The 21,203-nt window shown below is 41.2% G+C and overlaps 1 protein-coding gene across 1 annotated transcript in view; it reads left to right on the top strand.

Annotated features, from left to right (window-relative positions):
• Positions 1-21,203, top strand: part of ABCC2 (ATP binding cassette subfamily C member 2) — a 687,938-nt gene that overhangs the window by 289,996 nt on the left and 376,739 nt on the right. Inside the window, exon 8 of the mRNA XM_086922588.1 lies at positions 6,642-6,826. Coding sequence (XP_086778714.1) covers positions 6,642-6,826 — 185 coding nt within the window. The remainder of the gene's footprint in view (positions 1-6,641; positions 6,827-21,203) is intronic.

Below are 21,203 nucleotides of genomic sequence, written 5' to 3'. Positions count from 1 at the left end.
ATAGATTGTCTTGAACATTCTGCTCTTAAAAGATTGCGGGTGTCTCTCTCCAGAGGATTTCTTATCCATTTTGCAATAAATTTACTGACGTGATCATGGGGAACCCAATCAGAGCTTCGAGGATGTTTGATGTTAAGAGGAGAAAGACTCTCCTCGCCTAGAGGGTCCAAAATACTATCTTTTGAAGAGGAAGGTAAATTATCATCAAAAAGTCAAAGTCTTGGTTGTCTTCATCCAAGTCAAGGATGTATTCATCAGGGAATTCCGAGGCATTATCATCGTGATCATCGTCATGAAAATTATTATCATGGTTGAATTCGAGATCATCACTCTGATCACTTGGATAGTTTGTGCCGCGGGGAACACCTTTATATTTTGTGCCGCTGAGGACACCTTTAAATGCTGTGCCGCCAAGGACACCTGAATTATTTGATGTGAGAGACCTCCCATGAAATTCGAGGTGCTAGGACCCGATATAGTGCTCTGTGGGGTATAATCCATATTTTTTGTCTTTTTACTTTTTTTTACCACTTACTTCAATGAGATCATCATCATTTTTGTTTTTTTATTTTTTTTGGAAAACCTTTATTAAACATGATAGGCAAACAAATACGGGCCTACAACCCACCGGCCGGCCTCGAGATCATTTAAGGCAATCAGTAAGCAATCGGGCTCTCAGCAGCGTATCGAGCAGAACACGATTCATCCAAGTTACACTGTAATTAAGTGCGCCGCCGAGAGGTAGGAGGAGTGAAGGTTTAATTTTAAATTTTTTAAAAGAAAGGTCCAGAGCAATAGGAGCCAACAAGGATCAGAGTCCAAACAATCCGTACCAGGACCGACATGGGCATCAGCATACAGGAGCATCAGCGAGCGTTATCTATTAAGCAATAGGCTGGTGGCGAAGAAACAGGAGAGAAAGCAACCAAACATCATATGTATCCCAGCCACTACCCACAATGTACCAATCCACCCCTTGACCCAGGGAAATAAAAAGAAGAAAGAGTAAAAGAAGGAGAAGATAAATAAAGGCCCATAGTAATTAAACAGTAGAAGAAAAAAGAGAACCCCCCACCCTACACGCATGCGAAGGCTACGGCCTACCCCCCCCTAAGCAGTGTGTCTGTCGCCCCATGAATACCCGAAATTCAGAAGAAAGAGAAAGAAGGAAAAGAAATCACATAAGACCGGAGGAGGGCCAATTAGACATTCAAAACAATCAGCATTATTACCCATGGCCACCCATCCCCGGACCCCGACCCAGTACCTGACCAACATTTAACTCCCAAAATGTCCATTAATGTCCCAGTAAAGCACACCACCGGATACAGCCAGAAGAGAGATGCATCCTCATCCTTGTCCCCTTCGATCCTGCATGTCGACGGAGTCCAGAGCTAGAACAGCCACCGGTGACGGAGAAAGCGAAGATGAAGGCCACTGCAGCGCACGGCGCCAGCCACCAAGATCCCTCCACCACAGAGCCAGACGATGAATGCACATCCAACAAGGGGCCACGTACAGCCGCAACGTTTGAAGGGCAGCCGACAAAGACAGCATTCCCAACTCCAGGGTGGACCGGCGGGACCCTCGAGGAAGTCCCGAAGCAGTCGTGAGGCAGGGCGCCCAAACACAAGTCTCCGGTGTCAGCCAGGGGCCAAGATCTTTACACAGCGCAGCAACAGTACTGGGAGGCTCAGTAGCAACTACACCGCTCACAGCCAGCGCCATCAGGACCGTCTGCGCAGGGTGGCAAACACAGACAAGCAGAGGGTGTGGCGAAGTGCCCAGCACAGGGGATTCGACATGGCCATCCGAGGGCTCCGCAGTAACAAAGTCATCCGATTGGCATTGCAGGTCCTGGACCATGCCACGTACAGCAACACAGAGGTTTGTCAGGGCTTGCATTATATCAGCCAAGCTGGGAGATGCCGCTGAGGGAGAGAGAACCGCCGTCCCACACACCCCGGGCACAGGAGCACGATGTGACCCTCGAAGTTGGTTGCCTTCGGCCATCGCTGCAGTCCCTCGCCAGTAGCCGGTCCCCAAGTTTTCACTCCGGGGGACACAATTGTAGTGCGGTAGCCTTCGCTCGGCCACCCGGCGTCAGTGCAGCACAATCCACGGAGACCACGCCAAATGGCCGCCGGGCGCACAACTCAAAATGGCTCCCGCTGCTGCTCTGAAGAACAAGAAGATGTCCGGCGCCGTCCACCGGCAGAGGGAAGGGTGAAGTCTAACGTCCACGGTGGCAAAATGGGTCCGGCACGAAGGCATGCAAGGCAGGGCGGCCCGCTGCAGCAGAGAAGGCAAGGCGGCGATAAATCTCCGTCAGCCGGCCCTGTCCCGATACAATGTAGCCGTGTTTACTGCTGGGGACTGCAGCCTCCGGAGAACAAAGACCCGAACCCAGCTCTGCAACACTGTAGCAGAGACCGGAGCACCTCGCCGTCTCCACCACCAGGATCGTGCCGGGAAACACACCGCTGGGCACAGGAGCGCCTTACAAATCCGGGGCGCAGAGAAACGAGCAGGATAACTGGCAGGATAATCTACAAATCGGGAAACGAACAAGAGGGTCGGCGGAGCCGAAGGATCAGGCGGCCATCATGGTCGCGGGCTAGGCTCCTCCCCTCATCATCATCATTTTTAAGTTCATATTGAAATTCTTCGTCCTCTTCCGGGGAAAAGGATCTCTTATTGCCATAACTTTAGACAGTGTTGAAAACCTGTAAGTTCTCATTTCTTTGTGGATCATAGATTTGAAAGCCTCATTTTCCATGCTGGGCAGGGGAACATTGTCCTCATCTGAAACTATATTAAACATAATGAAAAGGTATAGGAATATATATATATCTCTATATAAATATTATTTTTTTTTTAAACCTTTTATATTTTGTAATAAATGATTTGTTAAATCCTCTTTTTTATGTAAAATGTAGGAGAGAAAGCAAAAGGGATAAAGGCTAACTAAAATGGTATTTAAATAATTTCTATGAGCTTATAGCTGAAAATGATGGCAGAGACTGTGAAATAATGCATAAACAGCTGATCGCATCGGCAAACTGCCCGTTTGCTCAAACACGATCAGCTGGTTGCCGATAGACGCTTCTTGTGAGCTCCAAAATCGAGGAAAGGCCCTTGGTAACGAAACAACGCTGCGCGTGTTTTGCCCATGGCCTTTCCTCTAGTTTAAGGAGTGTGCGTGCACTTTCGGGGATCGTGAAGGGCACAGTGGAGTTCGGTAATATCGATGTCGGTGGGTGAGTAAGAACAAATATCCCGCAAAGTATACAGCGAGGGGATCGCACAGCGAGGCGGGCGGTGCGATCCCCGGGTGAATGAAAGATTAAATCTTTACTGCGAGTCGGGCGGTGTGATAGTGTGAGGAGAGATAAAATCTTTACTGCGAGACGGACGGTGTGTTCTTCGGGCGAGTGCAAGTCTCACAGTTAAGCGCGAGGTGTATTGGCATAAGCTTGCGTGTGGTTGTGAGAGCAGATAGCTTTTAAAAAGAAATAAGAAGAAAACATTGGTAAAGAAAGGGCAAGGACGGAGCCGACCTTCATACATGAGTGGAGTGGTGTGGCTCACTGGTTAGAGGCGCCAGACCTGGGAGCAGAGGACGTCCCGGGACCAGGGTTCAATTCCCGACGCGGCAGGGTCATGGACCAGGGTCAGCGGACTCGATAATTCTCTCCTCGGTGCTTACTCTAACCAGGGATCACACTCGGCAACTCTGGGCATTAGCTTGCCTCATCTCCACAATGGCCCCCCACATACGCCGGGGAGGCCTGGTTTCACCTTGGAGATACCCAGTAGGGACCATCTCACAGGGAAAGCCAGGACGGGTTCCCCAGCGGTCTATTGCGCAGAGATACTCCTTCGGGAGTCGATTCTAGGGCGTTAGAAACCCGCAATTAAAAAAATAATTATTTAATTAATTAATTAATTATGAGTCAGGGGAGGGGAAGGGAAACTGTGAATTAGTTTTAAGGACATCCCCAAGTATAAGCATGAAAGCCATCGATAAAATAATCGGTCTCAGGCACAAAAGTCCACGATATAAACAAGCATCGGTCACAAATAACAGGCTATAGCGAAATAAACAATTAAGCAAACTCTTATTAATAAAAGTAAGACAAATGAAATAAAGGACTTATCTGCTTGGAGCCGCATTTAAAAGAGGCTGATTGCCTAGTGCTCATGCCTTTTATTTGTTTTACAACGTCCTTATCTGGAACTCTTGCTTTGTGATGTATGCGGCTGCTTGGGTCTGCACTAAAAGTTGTATGCATAATGGTAGCCTCCGGTCTTGTAATGAAATCAGTAGTTCCCTCTCCTTTCACCCATGTGGCTCGTGGGAGCCAATGAACAGGAAAGCATCTGCTGCACACCAGCTTCTTTACACTAAATGAGGACTGGCCTGAAAAGGCAACACAGAGTTACTAGCTTCTGGCACATGAATTGGATTGCAAAAAGCTGAACTGGTCAAATAAATATTGTCTTTCCTTCCCTGTCATCCAATGTATACATCCAGTAAATGATTGAAGGTCTCACTGTGCAGGGATTGGCTTTGCTGAACAACATATCCTACTGTGAAATGACAAACCCAGCTAATCTATTAATTTTTGTTTCATCACATTACTATTAATATGCATTTGAACCAAAAACAGAAAATTCAAGTTTCTTTGACTAAATGGAGGAGGATAGAAAGTTCTTAGTTTTGGCAGTGGAAAACAATTTAGAGAATATAAATGATTTTAAATTTTTCCAAAAAGGCAAGCACAGATTGTCCTGGTCTCCAGCAGCTAGACTCAACATTTCAACTGTGTTATTATGGTTTGGCTTTACAGCACAGCTGCCGCCAGACAATTATGTGAGAAACGCAAGAAGAGGGGCTCTGGCTATGTCCACAAGTTAGGACAGGAGATGTGTGCTTTCACAAAACAAAATGCTTGCCTCCACACAGCTGTGATTATTTTGTTTATTTTTCCAGCTGCCTGAGCTTGAATTTTCAGGAACACACACGTTCCACTGTAATGCTGTTATAGTGTCTTAGATAACTAGATCATTTATGGGGTTTTCTCTGGCAGCAACACAGTTGGGAGGAGGCAGTCATTAACATTCGTGGGTGTTTTGGTCCTACTTGATAGTGCAATTTATACGCCAGGCATATTGGCATTACCAATGGTTGTTTGAATTTTAGTGTCAGTAAAATTAATGTTCACGGTTCTATTAAATTCAGTACTCATCAATAACTTAAGCTAAATCCAATTTTCGAAGTCCTTGGGCTGACTAAAAGTTTTCAAACCTCTAACTAGATAAGTCCATCACTGCCAAGTTTCCCAGGTAGCAGCACGTACAAATAACATAAAAACATTCAGAATAAAAAGTGCATTTACAACACATGGCCTTACCTGTGTACCTAAAGATAGGTAAGTTGAAGTAGCCTTCTACTGTGAGTGAAATCTGCCCAGAGGAACGAGATCTCACAGATGTTATTGATTGTCACTAAGTGCTTGGAGATTAGGAAGAACTGAAGCTCCCTAGACACGCTGAAAACAGGACATAAAGCCTTGCTAATGCTGGGGAGATCTGAGTCTCGTACATCACCATTTTGCTCATGTTTAGAATACTGGGGTAAAATTGGTTCATTCACACTTAATTTATAAAAACATTGATTAGGGATACTAACATGGCACAAACAATCGAAAGATGGAAGAGATGTGGCGCAGCGGCCAGGACGGCTGGCTCCGGAACACGGGGGCTCACTGTTCGATCCCCGGTACTGGAGGCAGATTAGTCCTGCACCATGTGACTCTGGGCAATAGCTTGCTTAATCTTCCCACAGCCCCCAGCACCTTGACACCCTTGGGTAATTCTTCACGCTTTACAAATAGTGACTTTTACTCACAGGTACATATGAAGTCATTCAAATATGTCACCTGGTAGAAGTCCGTTTTTTAGCATGGACAATAGAAAATAAACATAGGTTTATTTCAAACTGCTTTATTGTACAATATGAGTTGCTAAAACATAACAGGAGGCAGCTCAGTAGTCAACAGTGATTCACTAAGTGTTAATAACATTACACGTGAAAGCGAAAATTAACAAATATTTGACTGAAAGAATATTTTATGTAATAAAACGTTTTACAAATGAATAGCCAATTTTATTGGGTCAAAATGAGGGTTTGAAAAAAAATCGCTCCAAAAGAATTGTGCTTCTGCCCTGTACAGTGAATACGTGGGTGTTCATCACGACACAAGGAGACGACATTTATGTATTGCCCATCAGAAAAAAGGCATTAAATGTGAGAGACGGGGAAGGTTGTTAGTTAATTGCTTGAAGTTTGTTAGTTATTTGTATCAGTCCTCACGGTAGAGGTTCGTTGGGGACTATTGAATAGGTATGCAACAACCGAGCTCTCCAAATATTTTATAAGTGATGGTACTGGTAGCATCCAGTTGTGGTGATTTTTGGTGCATTTTCAATAAAAGTAGGCATGGGAGAGCAGGGCAGACCACCCCTATCATTACCATCGTTCAGAATGTTTTTCTGCGTCAAGTTGACACTTGGGACTGTTATTTTGCTTGCTGCCATATTGTCATAGCCTTCCTAAATGTAACTGTTTGTATTAGGAAGAAAAAGGGAAGAAAGGGAAGAAAGGAAAGAAGAAGAAACCCAAACCAGGGCTTGAAAAAGATTTCCCGAAATCCTGGCTCATTTCAGTACTTTTCAAGACCTTCTGGCCGATCCTTCTGAAATCTGCCGTTTTCAAGCTTGTGCATGATTTGCTGGTGTTTGCGAGTCCCCAGATCCTCAAGTAAGTCCCAGGTTGTATTCTTGTCATTATTTACTAGATTACTTTTATGATATAAGTGTTGCATCCAGTTATAGTACTCAGTGACCTGGCGTGGCATACTATTGTTTGTAGGATCCACATGTGTATCAACTGCAGAGAATACGGGTACTTAGCAAAGAGGCTGGGACCCCCATGTTTTGGCTGCAATTTACTGAAAGACGAGCTTTACCTGTTTTCAGAATAAGGAAATAACAGAGTTTAAATCTGACTTTGGTCAAAGTGTTGTTGACGCTAGACCATGACTTCTTCCAAAAAAGCTACTCTTCTGCTGATTATTTGGAATCATAGGTAAATAATCATTTTGTTGAAGTCTAAAAAAAATCATAAACAGACTCTGTGAGATGACATGGAGGGCAGGAAGACTACCAAGTGCCCAAATTAGAGAATTACATCACAATCTATTATTATTTTTGCAAACCGCAAAAAGACGTTTAATTACATATCCAATAAAATCATAAGCATGGCAGAATTTCTCAATAATTATGGACCAATATGACACATGTCCACCATCAGACGGTGCATATTACACAATCATTATGTTCAGAGCCAATCAGATGAGGCTAATAGTGTGTGATACCTGTATGATAGATTGTGTCACTGGGGTATTTCTAAGTCTACGCAAACAATAAGCCAATCAGAAGTGGACACTTTGTCCCAACCATATATAGTATGCTGACAGGGCTTTAAAAGTCCCTACATTTGCTGAGCTAGCATGCAATTGCAAATCATGAGTGGTGTTCTTGAGCAAAGCTTGCATTATAATGTGGTAGATGCTGTTTTTATCTCAACGGGGTACGTTCACAAAAGGTCATATGTATGCTGTGCACGTTTACAGGCCTTGTCATCATTGAGTTTCACAGAAATGTGCAAGACGAACTGGACTCTATGCAAGACGAAAAATATGCTTCCACAATTTTATTAGACCTCTTCCTTCCAATTGGTCTCCAATCTTATCACCAAACCCTATATATTGTATGCCATCCTAATAACTGAAAATCAATCAAACAACTTGTGTGCAACATGTGATGCACAGTGATACTCAAAGGCAAAGTTGAGCTTATTGGCAGTACAATGACAAAGTGACATTGGCAGTATCAAACCCCCTAGGGAGGGAAATCAGAATAAATATTTTTGGTCAGACCAGGGGTACAAATATTTATGTAAAAGACCCTCTGTGTAAACCCAGATTTCCCTTTATTCTTGGGTACACAGGGCTGGATTGAAAATAAACAGCAGGATGTTACTGGGACTCTTTGTCTCGAACATTCTCTTTGCTTGTCATTCGCCAACATAGTTTGGCCTCTATAAGATCCCTCATAAGAGGGTCTAGTGCCTTTAGTCAGGGCAGTCAAAGGTACTTCTACTGGCTGTCCTCATGCACTAATTTGTACATTCAGGTAAAAGTAAGTCTTACCTGCCCGTCCAACTTTCTGGAGCCTGTGTCAAATGGGATGGGGGCCCACCCCCAGGGCTCGATTTGTGAGGCATGTGAATAAATGACACACTGCACACAAGGACATATGAAAACATGCAATAAACTCAAAAGAGGCAGATATTGGTGCAATCATGTTTTCTGTTTATACTCTCATTCATGCACTGTTTTGATCTATGCTTACCAATGTCATGTAATGTACTTATCCCTATGATGTAAGTATCGCACAAGAGGGGGCAGGATTCGTACTCACCAGTTATGAACAAGAATTTCAGTGTGATTCACATAGTGCTGCATGATAGGATCCTTATGACTACATGAATAACCAACATGTGATGAAATACGAGAGAGGTTGGTAATATGGTACTACTATCAAAATATGACCATCAGTGTTATTTAGTTAAAGTATCCCTATGATTGGGGGACTGTTAAAGAAGAACAAGCATTTTAAAGTTTTGTAAATAACTTTTGTGAAGGTTATGTTCAGTGTATTTTATTGTGACGAAAATCCAAGAACAGAAGTGAAATATTAACACCTTTTTGTTACATTTGTAATAAAGCTTGAAACATTGAGAGAACATATTTGAACCAGGTGTTGTGGTTGCACAGATTGATGCTGTGGTGGCGCTGAGTGATGTTGTGATGGCGAACAAGTAATGCTGTGGTAGCGCATAGTGATGTTGTGGTGCCCCTAAGTGATGCAGTGGTGGTGCGGAGTGATGCTGTATGCTATGCTATGTTTTTTTTGCTATCCTATGTTTTGTTTTGTTATGCTATGCTATGTTTTGCTATCCTATGATTTGAATTGTTATGCTATGCAATGCTGTGTTTTGTTCTGCTATGCTATGTTTTGTTATGCTATGTCATGTTTTGCTATGCTATGTTTTGTTATGCTATGCTATGTTTTGTTGTGTTTTATTATGTTATGTTTGTTTTGCTATGCTATGTTTTGCTATGCTATTATATGTTTTGTTTTGCTATGCTATGTTTTGTTGTGTTTTGTTAAGCTATGCTAAGTTTTGTTGTGTTTTGCTATGTTTTGCTATGCTATGTGCTGTTGTGTTTTGCTATGTTTTGTTATGTTATGATATGTTTTGTTATGCTATGTTTTGTTTTTCTATGCTATGTTTTGTTTTGCTATCCTATGCTTTGTTTTGTTATGCTATGCTTTGTTTTGTTATGCTATGCTTTGTTGTGTTTTATTTTGCTATGTTTCTTTTGCTATGCTATGTTTTGCTATGCTATTATGCTTTGTTTTGCTATGCTATGTTTTGCTATACTATGTGTTGTTGTGTTTTGCTATGTTTTGTTATGTTATGCTATGTTTTGTATTTCTATGCTATGTTTTGTTTTGCTATCCTATGCTTTGTTTTGTCATGCTATGCTTTGTTTTGTTATGCTATGCTATGTTTTGTTGTGTTTTGTTATGCTATGCTGTTTTGTTATGCTATGCTAAGCTGTTTTGTTATGCGATGCTATGTTGTGTTTTGTTATGCTATGCTATGTTTTGTTGTGTTTTGTTATGCTATGTTTTGCTATGCTTTGCAATGCTATGTTTTGTTATGTATGTTTTGTTGTGTTTTGTTATGTATGTTTTGTTGTGTTTTGCTATGTTGTGTTATGCTATGTTTTGTTATGCTATGCTTTGTTTTATGTTATGTTATGCTATGTTTTGTTCTGCTATGTTTTGTTGTGTTTTGTTATACTATGTTATGTTTTGTTATACTATGCTATGTTTTGTTCTGCTATGCTATGTTTTATTTTGTTATGCTATGTTTTGTTTTGCTATCCTATGCTTTGTTTTGTTATGCTATGCTATGTTTTGTTATGCTATGCTGGTGAGGGTGAGTGAGGGTGTGTGAGGAGGTGTGAGGGGGAGTTAGGGGGTGAGGGTGTGTAAGGGTGAGGGGGTGAGGGTGAGTGAAGGGGTGTGAGGGTGTGTGAGAGGTGTGAGGGTGTGTGAGGGGTGAGAGGGGGTGTGAGGGTGGTGAGGGGGTGTGAGGGTGAGGGTGTTGTGTTTTATCTAGGACCCCGATCAATATTGTGACCTCATGCCCCTATACGGCTATAATCAATACATATCCCTATAATGGCATAACGATCAGAGCCATATTTCAGTAACTCATCTCTGCAGCTCATGACAGTCCATGACACAGCAGAAGCCACTTCCTTAGATTCCTAGATAGCACACCGACATCGACATCTCAAACCCCCCAGCAACCTGGGAAAGCCCTGCTTGCTTTGTTTTGATTAGTAATAGAACTCCTGCGAGCACTGTAAGAACGACCAGTTCTTAGTGACATCTTTATTGACGTCTTATGTCCAAAAACGTACGTCAAACTCGGCACCTTTCAGGTATAAATATACCAACGTTGCCTTAAGCAAACACACGGTGGTGAATACTGGAGCAGAACAGCTGTTCCTTGCAGAGCCCAGCAGATGCGAGAAGCCCACGGATGCTGCCCCTCCTCCTTGACGCGCTGAGAAAGACGCTGTCTTTTCTCCTGCCGAGAAAATCCAGCTCCGGCGTTCCCAGCCTACCCTTGCGGGTAACTGGGATATCGGGTCCTGAGAGGAGATACCAGACCTCCTGCATTCTATTCCAGAGGTACGGTGCTGACTAAACCCTTAGAGAGAATTCTTGAAACAAACTATTGGCAAAACCAACTTAACTTAAACTGTTACTTACTCCCTCCCTTGTATTAGGCTTAGGTCAGGTACACTGGGGTAGGCGTAGTTAGAAACACCAGTTGAGGTCATTAGCCAATGTATATATGAATGTATATATTTTATTCATTTTAACCATCTTATGGCTAAGAAACCATATCAATGCTTTTACAGTATTATTTCATAATACTCCTTTTACTGTACGCACTTTTCATAATAACAAGTCTTGCAATTGTGGCAATTCATTTCTGTTGCATGAGAAGGAAGACTGCTCAATAAATAATATCTTTTATTGAAAACGCCCGTCTCTCTATTCTCTGCATCCTGGTGAAAGTAAATCTGCACAACTGACTGAGTGAAATAGCTGTCTATTGTTTCACACGACTCTAGAGATTGACTCTTATTCTGAGGAGCAAAGTTGTAATGTTTATGCAGTTGTCGGAAGCTGAATCCCTTCTTGTCTGAGCCAGGGAAGCTGATCACTTCCTATTCAGTCAAGAAAGTTTCCAGTGACCTCTGAGCTAGCTGGCGCAAACCTAAATTAAGTCTAACATAGTCAGTAGAGACCTAGAAGACCGCAGTCCTACGTCTACACTGCTGTTTGTTATTCTAATGCGCAGGGCCTATTGGGAAAATAGGAACTACACTACATGGCGCCCAACGTTTGGTAAGGCGATAAAACTAACGCAAGACATTAGAGTAACTCAGTCGTGCTTTTTCACACAGACCCTTTCTCCCGTAAATACTCCAATAGACGTCTGGAGTGGGTGAAAGGTTAAAATCCGGCGGAACTTAGTAGGAAGAGATTCCTATGTAAAGTTTCTGGTTTAGTCAACGTTGAAGGATACAGTGTTCCAAAATATTGTGCACCTAATCTTTGTTTCCTTGAAAACCTGATCTGCAACAAAAAACCTTTCTGACAGTAAAATGAGTGATGAAGAAAGGGATGCTGCTATACTAGCAAATCAACTAATGGAGGAAGACACGAGTCTCCTACAGACTGACCAGAATGCCATCCTCATTCCGGTCAACATAAGAAAAACTATAACATTAAAACTTATAGAAAACGGACTGACATCACGAGGTGGTACAGTCATTTTCGTGATAGAGGCACACGAATATCGGCAGACAGAGGTATTCTATTCTTGGATAAACTTTCCAGCGGCAAACGCTACAACACACGAGTTTCACTATTACAAAATAGAGGAACCACCGGAAGAGTACGCTCCTTTCGAGGAGATTGAAATCCCATTAAAATACCAAGAGCACCTGCTCTGGTTTAAAGGCACCCTAAAACATAATGATCACATCACCAGGCTCGGTCCACTAGGTAGACCAGGAGCAACGTGGCCGGTTCTAGCCAGCTACACACCACATCCAGACATTGAAAAAATGTCAAGAGAAGAACTTTTAGCACAGCTAAAATTACTGAACGAAATACATAGACAGTTAGTCCAATATGTAATGCGGACTGCAACAGTCCAAACAGCTGTTAATGTTCCACAGCTGACCCCTCATCAGGGGAACACAAATAAGATTACACCACAGAACATACAATCATGTCTTGGAAAAACTCCCGCAAAACGGGAACAAATTCCCTTTTGGTTAGCAAAGAAAATTACTCAAATAGAGGCAGTATTCCCGAATACTACCCCTATTGAGAAACACAGAATTCTGACTATCTGCCTTCCAATGGGGGTCGCACCACATGTGGAGGACTGTGACACTTGGGGTAGAGTCTTTGCTTCCATTTACACAAAAACACATGGTTTTCCGTCCATGGTGGTAATACCGGATGTGCTAAAACAAATTCAGAATGAATACGGTCCAGAACCTGCTTTAACTCTTGGTATAAAATTACTGAAAGACTTCAAGCAGGTCTCGGCTATATTACTAGCCAACATAAAAGGAGAAGCAGCATCTGTGGCGATCCGCCAGAAATTGAAAGAAACAGATATAACAGATCAACCAATTGAGCTTGCCAGAATTATAGAAAAATGCTATGAAGAATTAGGTAGAGATAGTTTGGGTGGAAAACCTGTAAAACCCCACCTACTCGAAAATCCTGAAAAATTATTTATTAAAAATAATCTAAACACTCCTAAAAAGAGCTGGGATGGAAATAAACAATCCACTCCCAAAGAAAAAGTTTTCCAGTCCAGAGGAAGGTCTCCTCGACAGAGAGGAAGAACTCCGACTCGAGAACACCAGTCTCCCCAGAGGGAGCACTCTGAGAAAAGATATAACCTTAGAAATAGGGATCACTTGAAAAAGCCTGAAAGATATCAAAGTATTGATACACGTCCCTCTCGATCTTTTTCGCAGAAATCGGAAAGAAGAGGACAGTCAGACCCAAGGGAAGAGCACACCAAGTCCAAAGACAAGGAACCTGCTCAAAGTAAAAAATTACAATTCCCAAGGAAGAAGGTAGCCAGTATTAGAGTAATCGAACATGCCGAGAATACTGAGGACACAGCTGAAAAACGGAGAGTGGACACAGACAATGGTAGACAGTGCAGCAGAAATCAGCATAGCTCGCAAGATCCTGATGAGTCATCTGGAGACCGTGGACATGAATGAATACATTCAGGTAGAAACTCCAGATACCAGAGTTAGCGAACCTCATAAGATATACGAAATAACACTGCGTATAGAGGGAGATAAGACTAGAAGAATAAGGGGTCTATTTTGGGATAACCTCTCAAAAGGCTATGACATCCTGTTAACCGAGAAAGATTGGCCCCCAGAGTTTGTCAGGGAGTGCCCTCATGGCGAAGAAATGATTATGCCTGCCTTCTCAGATCACATTCCAATTCACACTAAATATATATATGCAAGGAAATGGGCAGTAGCCCAAGCACCAGCATTATATAAAAATCATGTAGGATGGGATGAGGACTCTCCACCTCACAAAATCCAGTTAAAATGTCAACCGACTGCGCAAAGGCAGTACCCAATTAAGCATTAAGCTAAAAAACAGGTCAGGGAGATTTTAGATCAACTTGAATACCAAGGGGCAATTGAAACATGCACCTCTCAAATGAACAATCCTTTGTTTCCTGTCTCCAAACCGTACGATTCGTATCGCCTAGTCTTGGACTACAGACACCTTAACTCATGTTGCTAAACATTTGCAGTACAAAATTCGCATAGTGCTGCACTAATGAATAACATAGTTCGCAAAAAATACAAAACAACATTAGACATATCTAATGGGTTCTTTTGCCAAAACATTGCACCAGAAAGCAGGTACTTGACCGCTTTCTCAATAATGGGGGTCACAGAAAAATTTCTGTAGGCTCCCACAGGGATTCAAGAACAGCCCAGACTATTCTCAGCCAGAGTAACAGAGTTACTATAAATATATGATGATGAGGTATTATCTTATGTCGATGACATCTATCTCACAGACGACGACTTGGATACTCACTTGAATAGGGTGAACACCATAATACTTGGGTTCGCAGTCACGAATTGCCCATCTAAAAGTCTTATTTTTAGGATACGAATTATCAAGTGAAGGAAAAAGCCTAGCGGACAACTTCTTAGAAAAGTGCGCTGTACTCCAAGCACCAAAAGCGCTGAAGAACTTACAATCGATTCTAGGCTTCCTGAATTTTGGAAGAACTTACATTCTAAACTACGCAGAAAGGATTAAACCTCTCTACGAATTAATAAAACCTGATTTTAAACCAATCAACTGGACTCAAAAACACACGGAAATTTTGAGATCACTGCAAACAGACATGTTAGCAAAAACAAAATTAGAAACACGTGACAATACACGCAACCTTGTAATCCGAGTCATCCCAGGGAGATGCGGATTCACGTACCTGACCTCTAATGAGGGAGAAACGGTACCAATAGCTTACAAATCACATTTGTACAAACAAGCAGAAAAAACATTCAGTATCACAGAAAATACTGTGAAGGCCGTGCAAACTGCTATAGCGAAGGAACGAGAACTAGCACAAGGCAAAAGGATCACTGTTCTCACAGCAGAATCCGCCTTTGAGGCACTATTCAGCCCAGTAAACCTTCAAAATGATTACAAGGATGACACAGGTGCCACAATCAAGCATAAGATGCTTTGGAAACAAGTAGTTCTTTTACAGAAGGAACTACAAAAGACTCACGTGATACACACTCTGAGTCATCGACGTAATGGCGTTCACGTTGCAAGGAATTCATTGGCTAATACAGCCACAGCGGAAGCAAGTAAACCGGCTTCCGTAGCCACAAAAAGCGTTCAGAAAAATACATAGACGGGGAAACCATGCTGGCAGTAAAAACGTCTTCAAAAGGCAACTGTGCAGCACTACCTGTGAACTATCCACTCAATTATACATACGTAATTGATGCAAACTCCGTTCCTTTTGCTCGAATCCCTGGAGTTGGGGATAGGGTAATTCCAAACACGAACCGGAGAAAGTTATTAATAGCAGACACACACATGGGTGAAGGTTCAAGGCACAAACAGATGAAGGAATCTCTGACCGAATTACAAGCAGTATACTGGTGGCCGGGGATGAGCCTCCACCATTATAAATTTGTAAAGAGCTGTCCAGACTGCGACAGAGACCGCAGTAACGAGTCAAGCGGGGTAATGCCATGGCCTTGTATGAAGGTAGCATAGAGCTATCTACACATGCAATCCAGCGTCCTATTAATTGTTTAGGACTACATTCACTTTAAAAATGTGGCCCCAGCGCTCGGCTGACACCAAAACTGTTATAAAAGATTTGCGAGTCTTTATCGGCACATACGCAATTGCCATGCTTCATTCTGACCAGGGTCCTGCTTTTAGCTCTCGAGCTTATAAGGAGGCCATGACCAGCATGGGCATTGGATTGCGATTCTCTTGTCCATTTCATCCTGAGGGAAATAGCGTAGTGGAAAGAAAAAACCGAGACATAAAGCAATCTATAACAGCAAAGGTATTAGGTTCGGGTGATGGGTGGGTCAAACATTTAATAAGTGTCCAACGTAGTCTTAACAACCTGCCAAGAAATTCTCTAAAAGGTTTCAGCCCGTACGAACTATTGTTCGGAACTAGAATGCATGTTCAGGACTTAGATAGTCTTTCTTCAGTGGTAGAAGATAAGAATAAAGACTTTGATATCAAAGATCGTTTGGCTGTTTTACAGGACTTAAATGAAACAAGAAAAGCCCTGAGCAACATAAAGTTAAAACAACAGCCAACCACCACTAAAGACACACCACCTGTCCCAGCAAGACCTGTCTGGATTCCAAAGATTGGGGATCTGGTCAGAGAGAAAATAGCGGTGAAGAAGGAATTTGGGCCTTCTTACAGACACCAATCGAAGGCAGCACACAAAACGTACAAAACGCACTAGTTTGTCAATAGTGTGCAGCACCCACACACATTTATTGATTTACACATACTGCAAACCGTGGGAACTAGCACCAAACAGTAAAATGTCGTTCGATTCAATAGCAGGAATCACGGACAATAGAGCCAACATTCAAATTTACACTAATGAAGAGGCAGATCAAATATACAATTTGATAAAGGAAACTAAAACTTTTGATGCAAAAGGTGGATCAGTTGCCCAGCAGCTCAAACAGCTCGAATATCTAACCCGGAGGGAATTAAATCAACGTCTACAAGCGCAACCCTCATACAATATCATTGCGTCAGACGAATTCCGAGAGGCCTTAGACTGGCTATCCGACCTATGTTATACAGGCTAAATAACAATCCACAATTCATGGAAAAATGGTTCTGTATTCTGAATAAGTGCTCACTCGATCTTATCCTGTTATTAATTGAAGAACTCTCAAAAACCATTAAAGAACTTGAGGAAGAAATCTTCAATGTTAAAAAAGATTTATCAACCAGACTGGAAGAGGAACCTTGGAATAAATTTTTAGAGGACTTGGAAATAAAGCTTGACAAATACGGTAAAGATTTACAAGAAACAAAATTGCGTACATTTAAACGCGATACGATAGATTATAAGCTCAACGAAGCATACACTTGGGCAGAAGTCTATGCAAAAAGGAGGTACACAAGTAAAAAGCAACAAGCTGCGTCATCAGATGAAAGTGGAGTATCTGATAGCGACACTAATATTTTGAGGCAACCGATCAGTAAACAGCAGACTCATTCTTCAGGTCCATCAACATCTACTGTCACAGAAACACCGTCGACATCAATTCCTGATCCTTTTTTAGAGAAGGGCCAACAGCCCAGCAAACCACCGGATCAATCTATAGCACAGCAAACCGAAAAAAAACGTGAAGAGGAAAAGGAGAAGGAAAGAGAAAGGAAAACAGGCCTACGGAGTCAGACCAAAACCTCGTGATCAATATCTCGAAGTATCCTCTAACAAAATTTGAAGAACGTCTACTGAGCAAAGGAACAACCTTTGTGAGCACTTACCAAACCAACGAACTAGAGACAGACGTGGCGTTCTTTAAATTCATGCGATTACTAAGGCTTAAGCATTTCTTTACAATCGTAAACCCAGTCCAAACAGAGGAAAGGGATGAAATTAAATTTAAACCTAAAAGCACTTTTCTGGCCCCAGTCTCACATAAATCTTTGGACACATTTGAAACCTTGGTTAAGGCGGATTTAAGCAAAGTTCAGTACAAAAGAAAATTGAGCAACTTAACAAGAGCTGAATACAGTACGTTACAATCTTTAGCAAAAAACACAGCAATTGTCATCCAAAAGGTGGACAAAGGAGGAGGTCTTACAATAATGGATTCTAGCTTTTATCTACAAAAAGGCACAGAGCATGTGAATGATGCTAATACATATGCAAAATTGGATGGTGACCCTACAATGGAAATTGCTCAGACTTTGGACACAATTTTGGATCGGGCAGAGGAATTAAATTGGATCAATTCCACAACTAAACGTTATCTAAGGCAAATATATCCAAGGAGGCCTAGAATATACTTCTTACCAAAGATTCATAAAGATTTGAGAAACCCATCGTTCAGACCAATAGTGTCTGGCTGCTCTTCAATCTTCGAAAACCTAGGGATATATATAGACAGTCATATGCAGTCGTTTATACACCAATGGCCCACATATCTAGAGGATACGTTGGACTTTTTAAGAAGCTTGACAACTGTCAACTTAGAATCAATTTCTGACTGGACAATCTGCACAATTGATGTGACATCATTGTACACTTCTATACCACATAAGCAAGGGTTAGAAGCAATGGAATGGGCATTGATGACTGAAGACAAATCCCAAGAAGTAAAGTGCATGATCATACAACTATTAGAATTTTGCTTAGAAAATAGTTATTTCACATGGCAAAATTAATTCTTCATTCAATTGAACGGTACAGCAATGGGATTTCCTGGAGCTTGCATTTATGCAAATATCTTCATGGCTAAATTTGAATCAGACTATATTCTACAAGATCCAACATGGCAGGAAGGGATTGTCTACTACAAACGCTATATAGACGATATCTTTTTAATTTGGAAAAGATCACCGGCAGCATTAGTCCAAAACATCAAAAGTCTCAAAATGGCGAATCCCCGCATTCAATTCACGTATAATCTCAACACTGAAGCTTTTCCATTTCTGGATGTAATGGTAGAAATCAAAGATAAGTCTATTCACACCAGTGTGTATAAAAAGCCAACAGACAAAAACACAGCATTACTTTATGGAAGCTTTCATCCCGCGAATTTGATCAATAATCTTCCAGTCTCACAATTTATGCGAAAAATTAAGACAATTCCTAGGAGTGAACTTTTACAAAAAAGACTTAAAACACCTAATAAAAGAATGGTTTTTGTGTCCAAATATTCTACAGCATCGTGGGACATAAAGAGGATAATTAAAAAAAGATGGGAAATTCTCCAAGTTGAAAAGGACTTTGGTTCGTTATTTCTTGACCAGCCTTTGTTTGCCTATAAAAGGGCCCAAAATTTAAAAGAGTTATTGAATAAACCTAACAAATCCACAGGCGACACAGATGAAACAAGAATCTATAAAGGAACGACCAGATGTCATAATTGCAAGAACTGCAACAATGCAATCACAGGGAATGTAATATTGCATCCAAGAACAGGTGAAAAAATCCCGCTCAGGCATAATGCAAACTGCAATTCAGAACATGTTGTGTATACCATCAAATGCCCCTGCGGGCTTCTATATGTCGGAAAAACCGACAGAAAACTAAAAGTTCGACTGTCTGAACATAAGAGTCGCATAAGAAATCGTAATGCAACATCGCCACTGGCACAGCACTGGACAGAATTGAGACATTCTATAGCACAGTTAAGATTTCAAATAATTGAACAAGTTGTGCAAAAGCTAGGTTTTGATAATGCCAAGACACTTCTCCAAAGAGAAGCCTACTGGATACGACGATTGCAAACGTTAGTTCCATATGGACTAAATGACAAAATGGAGATGATCTGCTTCTTATAAGCAGTAAGAAGGTCAGCCTAACTAAGACACTCGAATTCGAGACACATGAATCATAATCTCATGACTAGTAGCACACACTAACATTTCTATACATAACAGTCAGTAGATAGGAACATCTATAAACCATAAAAATGGTTCAGTTGATTTAGATTGTAAATAGGCAGGATGGCATAATTATTTGTCAAAGGGTTTACATATGTTACAGTTGATTTGATTGTGTTTTGTAGGTACTATGCTTACTTAACCGAATAATGCAAATAGTTGTGTTGCAGCTTCCATACTAAATGGTGCCTTACAATGTTTTCTATCATCCCATTAGGAATATACAACGAACCCTCACAGCTTAGAGATAGACGCTGTGCAATATTAGATTTCTTTTTATTTCAGTTGATTTTATTTCATCACAAAAAACTAGGTCATTTTGAACACGTCACTGTAATAAATATACACGTAGTAAAAATAGCAAAAAAAAATTGCCGTAATACAAAATATAACACATTCGTGCTTTAACTACTTATACGAACATCCTATTCAACATTCTTTAGAAATGGCCACTGCGAAACATAGAAAATGTTGTCCTTCAACTATTTCTATGAATTAAATCGAGTAAAAATAGTTAAGGGATTAGCGACGTCCAACTGAAACTTCGGCTTGACCCAGGCAGCAAAGAGAACTCGCGATTTCGGAGGACAAAATTATTAATACTCGGTAAGAGGGATGCAGCCATAGACGCCTTAGTGCGCAATTAAATAATTAACAATAGCACCCAAACCGTAAACTAAAAATTTGTTTCTTGTCTTCTTTACCCCGTCATTACCGACAGTCGACTACAGTTGAACAGATACCGCGGTACCGAAGCACAACAGCGTAGGACCGCAGGTAATTCACAAAAGCGTTTTTTCAGGTAATGCAAGTATCCTTCACCGTTGTCAGCAATTGAGCTGCCATAGTAAAATCAATATCCATTCCCCTGCAGGACACTGTCAAAATACGAAGCTGGCGAGTGTGAAGACCTCACGCTTGGCTACGCAAGGTAATTGACATTGAATCACCTTGATGCGCATTTGTTTGTAAAACGAACACCAGTCTAAAGCACAGTTTCTGTTGTTTTTTAGCACTTATTCATATAACCAAAAGAGCGGGACTGGAGTCAAATCATTCAAACTCACAGGTAATTCATTAAACATCATAATAGCATAGATATATAAACGAGTAAAACTTGAAGTTTTTATTTATACTTTATTGTTCATAAATAGGGAGAACACCATTGAAATAAACGGCACCCTATCAACAGGTGAGCATGTACAGACTAGGCAACATGGCACGCATGTGGCCTTCAAACCAATGAAATAAGATCTTAAAATCAAATCAATTTATATATATTTCTTGCAGATTGATCTAAAAGCAAGTTGCAGGTAAACCCAATAAGTTCCCCTCTAAACTTCCCTTTAAAAATTTATTAAATTTGTCTATTCAAGGTTGTAATATAAATGAAAACATTTGCTTTTTTATAGATCAGAAGTATATTATTTGAAATTAGCTTCATGAAAAATATTTGTTTTTCCTCAAAGATTGAGGTAAGATTCACAAGTAGTTTCAGTTAACGAGATGGCAACTGTGAACACCATGAGCACCAATAGTAATACGTTTCCTCTTTTCTTTTTAACAGACCCCCGACGAAGGGGCTTTTTAGCCCCGAAATGCATTGGGTTGATGTATTGATTATGATTTAACTATTTTCTGATTGTGTATATTTGGATTTCATTGCAATTATATTGTAGAAATGTAATGGTTAATTTCAATTGTAA

Source organism: Lissotriton vulgaris, chromosome 5, assembly GCF_964263255.1.
Source record: "Lissotriton vulgaris chromosome 5, aLisVul1.2, whole genome shotgun sequence".
In the NCBI taxonomy this organism is placed as follows: domain Eukaryota; kingdom Metazoa; phylum Chordata; class Amphibia; order Caudata; family Salamandridae; genus Lissotriton; species Lissotriton vulgaris.
Note: the sequence above shows the minus strand (reverse complement) of the source record. Positions and strands in the feature narration are given on the sequence as shown.